Genomic DNA, 17,092 nt, shown 5'->3' with positions numbered 1-17,092 from the left:
TTCTGGGAAACATCTCCCCTTCCTATGAACTGACTAAATATGCAAACTATGTTTTTAAAATCAGTGGGCTAAGATTGCAGTCTCACATATCAAACCCCCCCTATCCCTCTGATCTTTTCCAGGTACACAGGCATTCAGCAGCTCCACGGGTTCCTCAGTTCAGAGGTATGGAATTCTGGAGGTACTGCATCTCTTCTGGTGGGATTCCTGCAGTGGGCTCTGGTTTGGGCACCCAAAGGCTTTCTGGCACCAGTGTACTTCAGCTGAGATCACAAGTTATCAGACTTGTGAAAATCAGCCCTGGAGGTGCAGAGGCTGAAGAATTACTTCAGATCACAGAATATGAAAGTCTTTTCTAGGTCTTATCTCTAACAAGGCTTTGTGTTTTTTTCATGGCTGATAACATGTCAGATTATCTATTATCAAGCAATATGTGTTTACCCTTTGTTACATTTTACAGTAAAAGTAGTTTGCTCCCTTTGGTGAATTCTCTCTATATTTTGATAGCAAAGGCTCATATGATCCTGGTTTTCTACATTACTTTACATCTTTGCAAGCTGTAGAGAGGAGATAATATTTCTGGTGGCTGCTTGGCTTTAAAAACACTTTCCTGGAGGAATGATGTTTGTGGCACCACAGGAGCTGGGTGTCTGGGCTCTGTGTCACTCTGATAGCTGCAGCTTTATTTTGCAGCTGGGAGGCCCTTCACCTCTGCTCACTGCTGGATTCTCCTCCTTGATTTCATTTTCTGCTCTTTGTTTGTATTGTGCTTCATATTGACAGACTGCCTTTTTATTTAGTGCAATAATAGTTTCTTCTGTAATTTCTTATTCTTCTATAGAAGCTGAAGAAGTCATAATCTTTTGTGTTTAAAGACTGGCAGAAAGCTGGCAAAGTAGAAATGCCTGAATTAATACAAATAATTGTAGCTGTATATTACTTAGTGTTGGTATTCTCATTTCTGCTTTTCAGACAGTGTGGTTTCTATTAAAGGCACTCACTGCCTTTTCAGAGTTTGTTAGATGTCTTTCTCTGGAAGATTTCTCTTCAAAAGATCTGTGCATGTTTGTCCCTTTCAGTCTGAAATACTGATGATTAAATGCCCAGGCTGGCTCTGTGCCTACAAATACTCACTGTGTAAATGGCTGATGCTGTATTATCTCCCAAGAGCAGCAGAGGGTGCTATGGCATGGTTCAAGAAAGGAGATTGCTTAAAAAGAGGTAGAGGATCCTTTGAAATACATGACAAACTACTGGATTAGTAATTTGTCTTTACCATCTCTGGTCTAACACCATAAAGCAACCTGTGGCTCTATTGGATAACAAATACATTTGTCATTTTAAAAAGAGTCTGTCCATTCAATAGATGCTTTGGGAGAAAAATAAAAGTAACCTCTTTTCTTTTTTGGTTTTAGCATATCTGAAGAGAGCAGCAGTGTTCCCACTGGAAAAAGTGGAACAAAAGTCAGTCGTACCTTCAGCTACCTCAGGAATAAAATGTCCAGCAGCAAGAAGAGCAAAGTAAGTGCTTCTTGTGGTTTATACAGCCCTGAAATACTCATAGGTAGCGGAGATGATTTCTGTATTTCAGTGTGTTTCCATAGGGTGGTACCTGACTTTTTTTTCTTTCCCTTTTGTGAGGGGAGGATTCTACTTGGGGTAATAGGGAAATCAGCACTCCCAAAACCGAAATGTATCTGAGGTGTTTTCCTGTGCTTTGTTTTTGCCTCTTCAGACTGGAGTTTTATTTATTCTTGAGAATAGATTGTGCTCCAGAATGAGTTATGACTTTGCAGTGATTGATGATCTAATTTTCACATAACCTGAGAGGTGTTTAATAAAATGAGGACAGGAGTTGTAAGAAGGGACTAGCAGCTAATAGCTGTATTTTGCTTCCCTTTTATTTCCACCTTTGCCACAAAGGTCCTGTGCACTGCTGGAGCAGTTGCTCAAACTGTGACCTTTAGTAATGGCCAATATTTATATTACCACCCTTTTTTTTTGTCCTGGAAACCCTGGGATTTAATTTTTTGAAGGTTAACCTCTGTTCAGAATAGTTGAATTTTCTTGATCAGTATTGATTGCAGAAATAATTAAATTAATGCTGAAGACTTCACACAAAATATTGTCTTATATTGCCTTATATTGTCCCCTTAAGATTGGTTTATGTTTGGTTTGGGGTTTTTTTTTGTTGTTTGGGTTTTGACTTGAATTCCATCTCAGTTTATCATACCTGACCAAAGCTAAGAGCACCTCACCTCACAGTGGGCCATGTATTAAGTGATATCACCACAAATGCTATTGGAAAGTCCCTGAGACACATAATTACATATTCTGGTAAGTAAATAGCAAACAGGAAGCAAAAGGTGGCATGATGAGCATTGTGCCTGCAAGGCAGGTTTTCATGTTATGGGAGGAGTCCCATTTCATCTGCAAAACCAAACTTCATTTCAGCCTTTCTCAACATCAAGGATGTGAAGTTTCAGCCTGAGTGTTCCTCTAACACAGATGGGTCTGTGTGCTCACGTAGTCCAATGCACATTTTGCTACACGTTTTTGGAAGATTGCATCACCTTAACAAGGAGGTACCAGCTGTAGTGAGATCAGTCATCCTAACACACAGTTCCTCTTCATGGATCTGCCTGATACCAGTGGCTCAGAGCTGCTGCAGGCAGTGCTGTTCCCTCCTGCACAGTACACTGTCAAAAATAAAATCAATGTGTTTACATAGAAAGCTCAGTGCAAATGCTAGCAAGAGGTTGTGGAGCATGTTGCACAGCCTGTGAATGAGACTAGAAATCTGTTAACTGGTTCTGGCACTTTGGGTGTATAATCTGTAAAGCAAGAATTGGAGATATATATAGAAAGAGATCTGTTTGAGACAGGTAAGAAAATATAGCAGAATGGCTTTGAGATATTGGTTCTGCTTTTGTTAAATAAGTGCAGTCTGATTTCACTAATTGAGTGATTATGTCTGAAACTTGATACAGAATTGCTCCAAAATCCTAGCAATAACACCCACCACAAAAAACTGCAGCTACTACAATTTCTTGTCTGCTGACAGTGAAATGTTTGCATGACTTACATTTTTGAGGTGTCAGCTGTACATTTAAATAATTCAGCCTAAAGTTACTTGGGAACACTGAGATATGGCTGATGAAAACCTGTAAGAGTTAATAAGAAAAACAACAAACCTTGAAAGAGGAAGTTGGACAGGAAGAGTTGGTTTCTGCTGCTGTCTGGGTTGTCAGGAGGGAGAGGGACTTCAACTTATTTTCAACTAGGTTTTACTTTGCTCCAAGCCTTCAGAAATGCACCCTTTTCTAAGATGAACCATAAAATATAGTACATCCAAGCCTACAAATGGCAACAACTCTTTTTGAAAGTGGTGTAAACTATGTAAAAAACCTATGTAACCTATGTAAAAAAAAAAAATTAAAATACAGGGTTGTTTGGAGTATAAAGTGGAGGGGATAGCGACAGAAGTTTGTGTGAATTTACCCATGTCTGGTGTGTACTTTGCAAATCTCTTGAAATCAGCATTGTACACAGATTCATGTTTGTGAAGTCTAAGGTATGCTGTATCTCTGTCAGCTAGGAAAAAAAAAACAAACCACACGTAACTTCATTTTAATAGAGTTTCTGGGAAATGACGACAAAAAATGAGCATGAGTAATTTCTCTTTTTGCTTAAACTGCACAGTTATTAGTCAGTGCTGTACCACCAACATTGTACTGTGTAGAGTCAGAGTTGGAGATATGAAAGGACTAAGAGACAGGGACTGTTTCTGACCTGTAGAGCAGGAGGAGCCCAAACCCATGAAACTTTTCTGTCTGGGAAATCATCTGCAGCTGTTTTTTTAATGGAATGCTACATAGCAAGACTGAGGTATGTTAACATTCACTTCTTCTGTATCCTGAACATCACAGAGGGTTTGATTTACCACCCTCTGCCTTGTAAATGGGTGGCCTTGGATTGATTTGTGACTTCTAAAATATTAATCTAATCCTTTTCTGCCTCTATTTTTAATTTCAATTTTTTAAGGTTTGTGGGTATTTTTTCAGCTTGTTGATTTTTTTTTTAGCAGGGGAAGCTAGGGTAGGGCAAGATGAAAGCAATAGCAAAGTAGCTAAAATAATGTTAAAGGAAGTTAGCAGCAATCATTGGGCCCTCCCTCTTTTGCTCAACTCCTCTCTCAGAACCATCCCTCCCAGCCGTGCTGGCAGCTCTTGGCCGTGGGTGATGGGCTGATGCTGGTGGGGAGCAACTCTCCCTGGTGGGAAGGATGTCAATAAAATGGAATAAATTTGCTGAAGTACCTCACATAACAGTGAAGCTAGTAGGACTTAAGCATTGGGAGGTAAGAGCTTTGTGTGGTTATTCTGGAGCAAGACCTGCAGCTGCAGCATGGGGTCCTTTTCTTTGGGCTGTGGGACTGTTCTGAGGTTCTTGTTGTGTGTCTCAGTGCAGGTTCAGCCATGAAGCTATTCTTTGGCAGCTCTGATAGGGCAGGTTTTCCCATCCTTTTTGAAAAAAAAAAAAAGTTCCATTAACTGTAACAGGGGGAAAAAAAAAAAAAGAAAAGAAAAAAAATCTCATTTCGTGAGCTCGCGTTTCAGCAGCACGGCTGGCATCCCCTGTCTGAAGTTTGCTGTTTCCTCCTTGAAAGTGGTGCATCCGTTTCCTGTTTTTCCTGGGGTTGTTCAGCATTAATTAAAATGTATCTTACAGTGTTTTTTGTGAAGAGTGTATTAATCCAGACCTTAGCATGGCTGGGCTTTGCAGTAAAAATAAGGTACATTTGAACTACAGAGTGGTGACTTTCAGCATTTTAAGTATATGATTTGCAAGATATACCTTGAGGGTAGGGTGATCTTTTCTCCTGGAGCTTCACATGTCCTGGCAACAGAGCACAACTCCAGGCATTAATTTGGTACCATGGGCCCTGGACTAAACTGCAGAGGTTTAGTTCTTGAATCCTGGTAGGCTGGTTACAGTCAGTGGGTGTAGAACAGGGCTGGGAGGGTTTGCATGGGGTGGTGATCTGTGCTGGTGGCTGAAAGGAGGGAGAGTTGTGCCACAAATCAGATTTTCTGCTTCAGACAGGATTATTGCATACAGCAGTGCCCCTAGTTTTGCTTATGTGCAGAACAAAATAGCATTTGGGCCCAGTAAACAGACTTTCTGTTTATGAAGCTTTGCAAGGAGAGACGATACAACACACACGTTTTTCCTGGAGTGTGTTTAGAGAGGCTGAGTTACTGGTTATTTGAGTGTGGCATCAAAGGCTCAAAAGTTTCGCAACCAGTGGACCTCTTTTGACTGCTTCATGGTGATTACTGGCATGGGCTGCTCTGCAGTTTTCTGATATTTATAGTGTGACAGGGGCACGTGGCATATGAGTAACAAAATGCAAAGATAAGCTTACAGAAGCTTTTAGTGGTTCCTGGTTAAGCATCTCTTTCAGATGCCATGGCATCTGCAGTAACAGTGGAGATAGGGATCAGGAGCTGAATTGTGTGATTTTGTAGGGTGGTACAAAGAAAGACAAGGAGTCTCTTTATCTTTAATCTATGCTTTTTTCTATGGAGTTCCCTTTAAAAATTGTTTGGGAGAATTTCAAATCCAGAAAAGGCTGCAGGGAAAAGTATTTCAAATTTTTAGTATTTAGCAATTTCTGCCTCAGGTAGCAATAGAAAGGGAATCAAAACTCTGCTAAAAGTTGGAGAAGCTGACTGTGCTTGTCGTCTTCCCAGTGCTGAGTAGCCCAGAGGTTGTACTTTGGCTTCCAGAAGACAAAATCATCTTCTATGGTGTTGCTGTTTCTACTCTTTCTGTGGTGATGTATTTTGAGAGCTTGTGAAAGGTCCATTTCCCCAAAAAGCTTCGCATAGCTACTTGGGTTTGCATGCAACTTGAAAGAGTTGCTAGTCAGAAGGCAAATGGAGGTGGAAATGTATTGGCAGTGATGCTGTACAGGCACCAAGGAAAAGCTTGCATTCTGCATTTAAAATGCAGTTGCAAAGCATGAGTCTTGCAGGTTGTCCTTAAAAATTACTTGTGTTGAAAGGTGATACACGTTGTACATGGTGTTTGTATTTAACACAATTCAGTAAAAGTGCTGAAGAGATTGATAAGAGCCCAGGAAAAGAAAAGAGGCAAGTCATTAAACCCAGCAAATATAAAACAAAGGTGGAAGAAAATCAGTGCCTTCAGAATAGACTCAGTTTCATCCCTCCTGGTGAGATACCCAGACAGGAGGGGTCTGTGTGTTGATCCATATCCAGCGTGGGGGGTGTAGGCTGATTTTTTTTATTTTAACAGAGAGCTGGGCAGACACATGGCTGTTGTTAAGGTATGCTCTGATCAATATCATCAGTAACAAAGGCAAACACTGATGAATCTGTAACTAGACACAGACCTCTGTGAGTAATGAGAGGCATCTGTTCAATTTTTTTTTGCAGGAAAAAGAGAAGGATAAAGAGAAGACTAAAGAGAAAGACAAAGATTCCAAGGAAAAGGAGAAAGATAAGAAGCTGCTAAATGGACATCTCTTCACTGCCATCTCTGTTGTAGCCCAAGCAACCTGTTACCACTGTATGAAACCTTTCAATAAGGATTCGTACTACTGTGCAAGTAAGTCAGATTTTTATTTCCTCTCCTTTCTCTTATTTTTCATTAATTCTGACATGGGGAAATGTGAAATCTTACGCTTTGTTTTCCTCTTGCTTTTGGATGTGGTGGCAGGAAGACTTGGGAGGTAGTTCTTGATGGAGAAGCATGTTGCCTTATGGCAGCTGGACTGAAATGAGTTGTTGCTGCAAAGCGATGTCCTTCAGCCTCCCTCCTAGCCTGTGCTTTGATATTGCAGGACCATGCAGGGTTTTCTGCACCTTGGGATGTATCAGGCAGCAGGAGGAATTATGTTGTTTCAGCTAAACATTGTGGCTTGGGGCTGAGGTGCTTCATTACAATAGATGGAGGACAGGGAAACCAAGCTTTTATTTACAGTGGGTAAAAAAAGCCCCACTTATTTATGAATGCATTGCTTTAGTTCTCTGAAACACTGCTTTGGTGAGCCCCCGATGAGAACAACATGATATAAAGAGGAAATACTAAGATTTTAATCCCTTTATACATGAATTTGCATCACAGATCAAATGGCAACTACCTGTGTGCATGTGAGGTACATGGAGTAGCAGGCAGGCAGCTGAGGAACCACAGCAGAGGGATTCTGTGAGATTGGTGATTTTGTTCTTTGCTTATCCAGTGGTTTTGCATGTCTGTAGCTTGATAAAGGTCAGCAGTGTTTGTGTGGTTGAGACCAGAAGGATGACTGGTTTACCCATGGAGTGTGAAGACCAAAATGTCTTTTTCCCCAGTGCACTTCAGAGCTCTGCTTTCCTCACTATTAGTATTTTTTTTACTAATATTTTATTTTTTACTCCACTATCCTAGACATGAGTGTACAGGAATTGCTCACAAGCTGGAGCAAGAGGCTCTGTGTCTGTTCCTCCTGGTAGATGAGCAGTGTGAAAAGCATCTCTGATGCTCTGAAGGAGCAGCCAGCAGAATCCCAAATGACATTTTAGAGTTTCCTGGAAGAGAAGAAATTCAGGCCAAGTTCTTTGCATGAGACACACTCTGTGTCAACTCAACAGGAAATGGAAAACGTCAACAATTAGAAGCCCTCAACTGCATCTTTTTCCCACTTCTTAACAGCTTTTGAAACCACTTATAAAATTAAACTCATCCTCTTTTAACTCTCTATATCCTGATGAGTTAAAATAATCCAACAATGTCAGTTTTAGCATAGACATTCTCTCTTGATTTTCAAGGTACAATAGAAAATTATTGTAAATTTTCTACACTGGCCAGAAATTGAATACCACAAAGAAAGTTCCATCAGGGCCCGGGTTGCAAATTCCCATCTGAGAGTGGTCCTTTCTCCCACTGCATCTTGAAATCAGCCCCCAAATGCCTTGGAAATGTCTTACAACCAGCAGCAGAGGCTCTGTGATTCCTGTGCTGTTGTAGACTGCTTTATCCTGCAGACTTGGCAGTGCTTTACTGCTACCATCACTGCTCTGTCTCTCATGCGGATGACTTTTCCTTAATGTCTTTTAAAGGGCTGGATCATTTTAAATCAGTGTCCCAACTTTTCAGTGATGCCCCCAGCTTCCTGAAACAGCTAGTCAATGCTGAAGGATTTAGCATGCACTAAAACCAACAGGCAAGCAAAGAAATTTTTAATAGCTCTCTGCTTGGGTTTTGTTTTTTTTTTTATTTTTTGTGATCAGTAATGCAGAAAAAAAGCTTTTGAGGTTTTTAGTTATCAAAATAAGTGATGCAGAGGAGTTGATGGAGTTCCTGCCTGCTGAAAAGTTGAACTAGAGGAATGAAATCCCTGTGAAACTGGATTTTGATCTAAAAAGTCAGAATGCTCTATTGTTAAATGGTTCATTTAGCAAGAGCTTCCCTCAGGCTTTTAAGGCTTGAGTGTGAATTTAATGGTTCTGTATTGTCTCACTGCTTCTTATCATGCACCAGGAACAAGTTCTGTTCCTCTTCCTTGTTTTAGCTGAAAAATTATACTGCTTGTGGGTTTTTGCAAGAATGTGCAGGTTTCTTTCTTCTGCCTCTTGCACAGGAAACTGTGGGATACTGACAGAATAGCCATGCCCTTACCTCTCAGAATATCAGAATTATTACTGGCTTTTATTAAGCAGGCCCAAATGTAAAAACTGTCAGGAATGTGAGCATATTTTGTCATTCTGGGTGTGGAATTTTTTCCTCTCATATTTCTTCTAGAAATAATCCAGAACTGTGCACTTTGAGTGTAACATAAACTTAAATAATTTGTGACCTGAGTTAGTTCATGTTTTCATTAATGAGTGCAAAGAACATGTTTTCTCTAAGCTACTGAACATCATCTGAAAGCATTCTAGTTGAGATTTTTCATCTGTCAGGAGAGGTAATGCTTCAAACCTTATTATCAGTTATTATGAAAAAAAAAACCCAGTTTAAATCATCTTTGAAAAGTCTTTGATTCCCAGAAATCTGCTGGCAGAGTTCAGACTCAGGGTATTCTGAAAAGGTTACGCAGGTTTTTTTTTGTGGTGTACATACAGCAAAGGTCAGTGTTAGAGCATCATGCTCTTGGAATTGGTGAATGGTGTGGGTTTGGACCAAAGCAGTGGCTTCAGGCAGGAAATTCCAGCCTCACGGATGTGGTCACCTTGCCCCACCTCCTGTTACTTTTCTAATCATCCTCTAAAACAGTAGTTCCTGCACTGTAGATCTTAGCTGTAATATGGCTGAGGTTATATAAAGGAATTTCACTATCCTTTTCTTGTCTTTTGGATCATATAATCCTTATCTTGATAAGAACAGTGTTTGTGTTTTAGTTAAAATAATGGCCCTACAATTGGCTTCTATCTCCTGCTTCAACTTTCAATGTTACTTAGATTAAAAGTGAATCTTTTTCTTTCTTTCTTTTTTTTTCTTTTTTTTTTTTTTTTAAGACCCATTATGGCCCTGATGACTGAAACTTGCATTGATTTCCTGTTAAATTTCATGAAAAAAACCTTAAGTGTTAGTTATCTGGGAAAGCAGCCTCTCAGTATCTGTAGCTACTCGTGTAAACTACAATGATGGCTGGAAGTTGTAATCCTCCATTGTGCAAGATAACAGTTGAGATAAACATCAAAACCTGACTCATTTTCTATGTCTTTTGTTTAACTGGTTGTTGTTGGTTCTTACTTTGGACAGACTGCAATGCAATCGTTCATAAAGGCTGTAAGGAGAGTTTTGCTTCTTGTGCAAAGGTCAAAATGAAGGTAAGAGATTTCATCTACTTGACTAAATAAACAAAAATAAACAAATCAGTATTGAAATCTATACCATGCACCCAGAGTTTCCAGCTTGTTGGAAGAAATTCAGCCCCTGTGCTACAGTAAATATTTTTTTCTGAAGCTCCCCAGAACCACGTAATGTAGCTGTCCCTGGAGCTCTGTAAATGCCACAGGGTGTTTGTTGGCAGAAAGTTTCTGTGTTGTTGTCCACAGTACACAAGGACTTGATAGTGAGATGGTCTGTCCTGTGCTTCATTTAAATACAAACACTTGACTGGCAGAATTGGTGTATAGTTTATATGAGAACGTGCAGAATTCCTGCTTGCCTTAAATGTGAGGAACCTTTTCTGCAGTAAGGTTTTCTGAGCTAGTTAATGTTTACACAGTTATGATTTTCAGTTCTCTTCAGTATTGTCAGCATATTTTTTTTTCTCATTTTCTGATTTACTGCACATTTTTCTCTCTTATTTTTCCTGTTTCATGGATGGCAACTGGAGGTGGGGGAACATGTACATGTGCATGCATGAATATGTATGTATAAAAAACCCACACATACAGCCAAGAACTGATTTGTTCTGAGAACATTCAAAAAAAACCAAAAAACTTTTTTGATTTTAGTTGTGGCACAGCCTGATGGGAAAAGGGAGGAAGAAGTTACAGTGAATTTCATTTTCATTTTTCTTTCAGCCACAGAGAGGGATGCTGCAGGCACATGATACCTCTTCATTACCCACAGTAACCATGAGAAACAAAAGTAAGAAAACTTCCTTTCCCTTATCTTTGGTGATGGTGTTTATCTGCTGTTCTTAACTGCTCGGACAGCTAATATTATTATGAAAGATAAGTGTTTTTCAAAGCAGGGATGAGAGCATCCTCTGTGCTTGATGAGCAGTGTTTGGGATTTCTGAAGCTGTATTGAAATTGCATAGAGTTTATCCACTTCTGCAGTCTCCATATCACTTTAAGCAAATGTAAAGTCATCTCAGATTTAGAATGAGTCCCCATCTGGAAGATGCAACCTATGTGCAGGTGTGTTTGATGTGGGAAAGAATCCAAATATGAGTATTGTATTAAAAGGAATTTTTAAGAAACAAGTCAAGAGGATGTTTGTTCAAAAGATTGTTTCTTTTCTTGGTTTTGTTTTTTTTTTTAATTGTCCAATGCTCTGAGGTAATCAAACCAGAAAGTTTAATAGTGAATAGGAGCAATACTGACAAACCTTCCCTGGATTTGCTGGGATGCACACTGCACACTGTGACTGAGGTGAAAAAACAAATGAAATAGCCCATATGGGTTTTGTAGTGCTTGTGATTTGATAAGCTTATTTAGTGACGGCTTGAAGGTCACCAGGTAGAATCACACTGTACTATACAGTGTATTTTTCATGCAATTCAGAGGTATCACTTCAGAAAGCAGAAAGGCATCTGAAGAAGGGAAAATCTGGAATTACATGACAAGATTAGTTAAAGGTAAGCAATAGTATAATGGCATAAGGATTAGCATTTCTTTGTGATACATACTGGTAGAGAAACCTATCTCAAAAAGTTTGACTAGAAGCAGGGTGATGTCTGTAATTATAGCCTCAGGGAAATTAAAAAGCAACACAGTAGATTGCTGCATGTGATGATTTTTCAAATAAAACCAAATTGAGTTTCCCAAGTGCACGTTTCCTCTAAGCATAGTGCATCGCAATGAGCTCTGCACAGCAGTCTGTGCTTTTTCCTTCGTAGGGTGGTTTCTAACAGCTGAGATGGCCTGGTGATGACTGTAGAAAGAAAAGGAAGTGAATTCTAGGGCCTGGTTTCTTTCATCATCATTGCAGTTAGCAGGTCAGTTGCAGGAGCTGACTTTTCTCTGACACTTCCCTTGCAGGCTCACAGCAGAAGGAACGCCCTCGCTCTGCAATTCTTGCTCCTGATGAGAACACTGTCACCTCAATATTCAATAACAGGAGATCACAGCAGCCAACAGCACTTTCAAAAAGTGTCTCAATACAGAACATTGCAGGGTAAGGTTTTCCCTGTGCATGTTACTACACGTATTATCTGACACTGTGAGCACAGAGACGTTTTGTTCTCATTAAAAATAAATTTCTGAATTGTGATCTGTTTAAGGTACTAAAGAGGATTACAAAACCAGAAATATCCCTTTTACATATTAAAACAATCATTTTTGTTCTGCACAATCAGATTGTCTGGCTTAGTTTAGTCATGGCATGAGTTCAGAGACATCTACATTGGGTTGGTTATATTCAAGGCCACTTCACTGAGAGGCTCTGGCCTCCAGGAAATTTCTTGCCTTGGGCTGAGTATGGTGCAAGCTCACATTGGCAGCTCAGGTATATTATGAACTTTGGTGTGCAAAATGATGTGCTGGGGACATAGAGCTGCTGTCTTAATGGTGTTTCAGGTCTGTATTATACATAATAAATTGCAGAATTGAAAGAGATTAAAATCCAGTTTATGGTTCCTACTCTACCTGCATATTGAGCAATTCTAAACACAGGGCAGTAGCATGGACTAAGATGTTCTGGATACTTTGAATGCTCTGGATATTCATGGTGAAATTTATTTCACTCCATTTTTTCTGGTCCTTAGCAGAGCTAACAGTAAAGACTCTTGGATGGACTGTTTTTTGATGTCAGCAATTATATTGTTGTGTTCTTCTGCAGAGTTGGGAATGATGACAGCTTAATACACACTTGGAAATTCCTGTCACAGTCAACAGACTCCTTACATAAAATCAGCAGGGTGAATGAATCCATGGAATCACTGGTTGATGAAGGTAAGAGATCCTGGAAGGAACAGGTGCCATCCAGAGACTTCTTTCCAGCATTCTTTTTCCTTTTTTCCTGGTATTTGTGCAGACCACAGACTGGATCTTCTCCCTGGCCCTCATCTTTCATTTGAGGATTTCTTGCCAAAGCTGTGGCTAATAAATTTATCTCCATATGATAATTTTTGTGCCAGTAAAAGAAAATGTGTGTTATGTCTGTGGTATGACAGAGAAAGGCTAAACCTAAATGAAGAGATAGGAATTCCAAATGAGACAAGGTACCAGTAACTTAATGGCCCTTACATTGATTTGTCAAGGTGCAGACATGAATGAAGGACAGCTGATGGGAGACCTGGAACTGGATTCCAAGCAGCTGGAGGCAGAGTCCTGGAGCCAAGTAGTGGACAGCAAGTTCCTCCAGCAGCAAAACAAAGATGTTGTCAAACGGCAAGATGTCATTTATGGTGAGAGACACCTGCATCTCAGTTTGTCACTCATTTTAGATAGCTGCTTGGTGTACTCACATGCATGGATTTGGGAACCTTTAGGTCAGTGAATATGACTGTGTTTCCTCAGAATCTAAAGTTTCATTCTTGAAGTTTTTTAGAAACATAATGTCTTCTGTGAAAGCTTTTTTTCCTGCCTTCCACCTATCTGGAAGACATCAAAAAAACCCTAACCAACCCAAAACAAAAAACAACAAAGACAAAGCAAACACACACAAAAAAGCCCAGAAGTTGCCTCTTCTCATTTTGTCTACTGGTGAGGTGTTAGGAAGGAGCAGATAGCAGTGCTGAAGATTCAGACTTCAGCAGCAATGTCAATAGGATAAGAGCGAGCTGCCTTTAATAGATGTCCTTTTCCCTCTATTTCTCCCACACATGAAAACTACTGATTGATGCTTCAATACCTGACATGAAATTTTCTGAAGCCACTTAGAAAAGCCCATTTGTGGAAGAGCTTTTTAACAGCAGTGTTTCCTGGTACTGTGCACCCACTTTCTCTACACTGACCTTGGTTTTGACCTTATCCTTGTCCTACACAGAGCTAATGCAGACAGAAATGCATCATGTCCGTACCCTGAAGATCATGAACGATGTATACAGTGCAGGGATGTTACAGGAGCTGCAGTATGATCAACAAGTCGTGGACAAGATCTTTCCTTGTCTAGAAAACTTGCTGCAAATGCACAGTCAATTTTTCCAGCGGATTCTGGAAAGGAAGAAGGAGTCACTGGCAGATAAAAGTGAAAAGAACTTTGTTATCACAAGGATAGGTGACATCCTAGTGAATCAAGTAAGTGCTGGAAAATGCTTGTACTTCTGAGAGCACAGCTGGAAACCAGGCACTCTTCCTTCCCTCCTGTTTATGCCTGTTAGATAATCACAGCTTGATGGCACCTTCAGTCTCCAGACAAGTAAAAATCTCTGCCTTTGCTTTTTGAAGCACATTTTGTTCTTTCAGAGTAAAGTCTAATGATGAAAATTAATTTAGTTGATTTGGGGAGGGAGGGAAGCATTCCCTGATAGGCACAGAATGATTTGACCATAACCTGGAGGGTAGGCAGCAGCCGCCAGCAAAATGTGCCCAGTGTGTTTCTTGGCTGTGTTACTGATCTGCTATTTAACACTGGGTGAGTCATTTAGTTTTCTTAATCTGCACTTTCTCCCTTCTTTTTGTCTTGACTTTTTTGTTGTTGGCTCTTAAGCCTTGTGAGGTAGAATCCTAAATTTTGCCTTGTGTGAACACAGTGAAAATTTTGCACTATGTGAACACAGCTCTTCACTTTCTAGAGGTGTAATTCCTTGGTTGAGGATGCTTTGGAATACTTTGATTTCATCAAGTTCTCCTGCAAGACTGGCAGGCACTGCTTGGGATATTCACACCAGGACCTCAGAGCAAATTTGACCTCTGTGTCTCATGTCTTACAGTTCTCTGGTGAGAGTGCTGAGCGAATGAAGAAAACATATGGCAAATTCTGTGGGCATCACAATGAGGCAGTAAATAACTTCAAAGACCTCTACTCAAAGGACAAACGGTTTCAGGCATTTGTCAAGGTAGGATCTAATAGAACAGACAGAGTCAAGGGAAAGAGGAAGTCCTTCCTGCACTCTGGTGAGCATTTTACTCCAAAAATGAAATTTTCATCTTTGTTCCTCAGAAAAAAATGAGCAGCTCCCTGGTGAGGAGACTTGGGATTTCAGAATGTATTTTGTTGGTAACTCAGAGAATCACAAAGTACCCAGTCCTTTTACAAAGGATACTGCAGTACACCAAAGGTAGGGACTGATTACTCTCTTCTAAGCATGTATTTGTTTATTGTCAGCTGAAACATATTTTCTTAGAATACCAAGTAATTAGTCATTATTGTCTCACACAACTGTAATGAGAGAACTCATTTTCATATCTCCATTTAGGATAAGCTATTTGGGCTTCTTGAGTTAGTTGTTACAAGTCTTTCTGTAGCTAATTATGGAACAACATGCTTAGTTGCAAGCCTCTCAGCTTGCTTTTTTTTTTTAATGGCTAAAATATCTGGGTAATTTGTCTATTTCATCTGTACTGTCTCATATAAAAAGTAGACAGGAATAGTCCTCAATCATATATCTGAAAGGTTTTGTTAAACTCTCCTTAAAGAGGAAAAATCCATCCTGTCTCATGAAAGCATTAAGAAGTTATAATGTGGGAATTTGGGAGGGAGAAGAGGAAGGAAGTAAAATCCAGAAGTCCATAAGGATGAAGTGAAATTGAGGTATTTCTCTTTCTGATCAAAGAAAATGAAGTGGAACACGAAGACTTGACTCAGTCATTAAACCTCGTTAAAGATGTGATTGCTGCAGTCAACAGTAAAGTCAGCAATTATGAAAAGAAAATGCGTCTTGCTGAGATTTATAACCGGACAGACAGCAAGTCCATCATGAGGATGAAGAGTGGCCAGATGTTTGCAAAAGAGGACTTGAGGCATCGGAAGCTCATCCGAGATGGGCCTGTGTCACTAAAAAGTGCAACTGGACGGTTAAAAGGTAAGGCTTTTAACTTCTGGGGGGAGGATAAAGCTCACCGTCTCTGGCTCTAGGATTAGTCCTCAGATTTCTGTCTCTGGCCTCTATTTATACATCTGCTTTGAGAGGTTTTGACAGCAGATTTCCCTGTGCCATACAATCACCTCCCCTTGCAGCATTTCCTGTTCCTCCTGTTGATTCTGAGGTGACAGCTGCTTGTCCTCCTGGTGGTTGCTTGCCTGCTGAAGGCTGAGGTTGCAGTGAAAGCTCTGGTGCATCATCCAAAGAGCAGGGTTGCTGGGGATCCTTTGGGCCAGGAGAACATGATGGGGCTACAGTTGCCCAGAGCAGTCAGTCAAAACTCGGTGCCATGATGCACATGAGCAGCATCTCCAGGAAGAATACTTGCTGCATCCAAAACCCAACCCCAGCTTCCCACTGACTCTGCCCACCAGCAGGCACTTAGGGCTCCCCAGGCCTGGCTTTATCATCCTGGTTTCACTGGGACTCCAGAGAGGTGACCCAGGCATTTGTTGCTCTTGAACCTCTTGAGCTGCTGCCACAAACTGTTCAGGAGAGGCTCTGGTGTCCCTGCAGTGGTGTCCCTGCAGCTGTTTTTTGTTTGGCCAATGTTTTCTTGAAGTGCCTTTTGTTTATGATGAGATGGAAATAGTTTTTTCAAAGGTGATGTGGTCTGCTGGGAACTGAAATTCTCTACTGAGTTAAGCATTAGATCTGAGGAAGCCTTCAGCTACCATGGTGCCATAGTAGCAGAAAGAGCACACAGAGCTATGCAGGAAGCCTGGACTTTTCTTCCTCTGCTCCCAGCATCAGCTGATTAAACCAGGGTATGTGGGCATGAATGGGACTGGTAGCCTGGTGCCATGGTGTGCTGGCAAGCAGTGGTATCACAGAATATGATTTATTTTGAGTTTTGGGAAATAGGAAGTTTACAGATGGTTTCCAGGCACCCAGGACTTTATTTATGGAGTTTAGATGGCAGATGAAGCAAGTTCTGCTTCTCTTGTGACATCTATTATAAGTAGAGGCTGTGTTTCCATATCTCAGGCATAGAAACACATAAACATACCTGTGTCTGTAGTGCAAGCAGCAAATGCAGGTTCTGCTCTGAGATGAGCTCTGAGACCAGGGAAAGAGAAGCTAGCTCATACCTTCAGGCTGCTTTACACAGACAAGTATAAGGCCATTTTGCCTTGTAGCATTTCCCTTCTCACAAAGGGCATAGATGCTAGGAAAGAACAGAGTCAAATGCTGACTCTTGCAAAGCTCCCAAAGCTTTGAGTTCATTTTGCAGCTTTAACTGAAGTTTGGAGACTTTATTTGGTGTGGATCCTGTCTTCCGAAAACAGAACGGAAGGAATTACACACAGCATGATTGAACTTTTTGGTTTACTTCCTCTCTGTCGTAAGATTTCCCAAGTACATTACACAAAACCTTTT

The 17,092-nt window shown here is 40.5% G+C and overlaps 1 protein-coding gene across 1 annotated transcript in view; it reads left to right on the top strand.

Annotated features, from left to right (window-relative positions):
- AKAP13 (A-kinase anchoring protein 13) overlaps positions 1-17,092 on the top strand; it is a 205,591-nt gene that overhangs the window by 175,294 nt on the left and 13,205 nt on the right. The window contains exons 18-29 of the mRNA XM_030456754.1: positions 123-165; positions 1,416-1,521; positions 6,465-6,636; positions 9,772-9,839; positions 10,542-10,608; positions 11,727-11,862; positions 12,526-12,638; positions 12,947-13,093; positions 13,675-13,925; positions 14,561-14,686; positions 14,791-14,908; positions 15,404-15,652. Coding sequence (XP_030312614.1) covers positions 123-165; positions 1,416-1,521; positions 6,465-6,636; positions 9,772-9,839; positions 10,542-10,608; positions 11,727-11,862; positions 12,526-12,638; positions 12,947-13,093; positions 13,675-13,925; positions 14,561-14,686; positions 14,791-14,908; positions 15,404-15,652 — 1,596 coding nt within the window. The remainder of the gene's footprint in view (positions 1-122; positions 166-1,415; positions 1,522-6,464; positions 6,637-9,771; positions 9,840-10,541; positions 10,609-11,726; positions 11,863-12,525; positions 12,639-12,946; positions 13,094-13,674; positions 13,926-14,560; positions 14,687-14,790; positions 14,909-15,403; positions 15,653-17,092) is intronic.

The sequence above is a fragment of the Calypte anna genome, chromosome 10, assembly GCF_003957555.1.
Source record: "Calypte anna isolate BGI_N300 chromosome 10, bCalAnn1_v1.p, whole genome shotgun sequence".
Lineage (NCBI taxonomy): Eukaryota > Metazoa > Chordata > Aves > Apodiformes > Trochilidae > Calypte > Calypte anna.
Note: the sequence above shows the minus strand (reverse complement) of the source record. Positions and strands in the feature narration are given on the sequence as shown.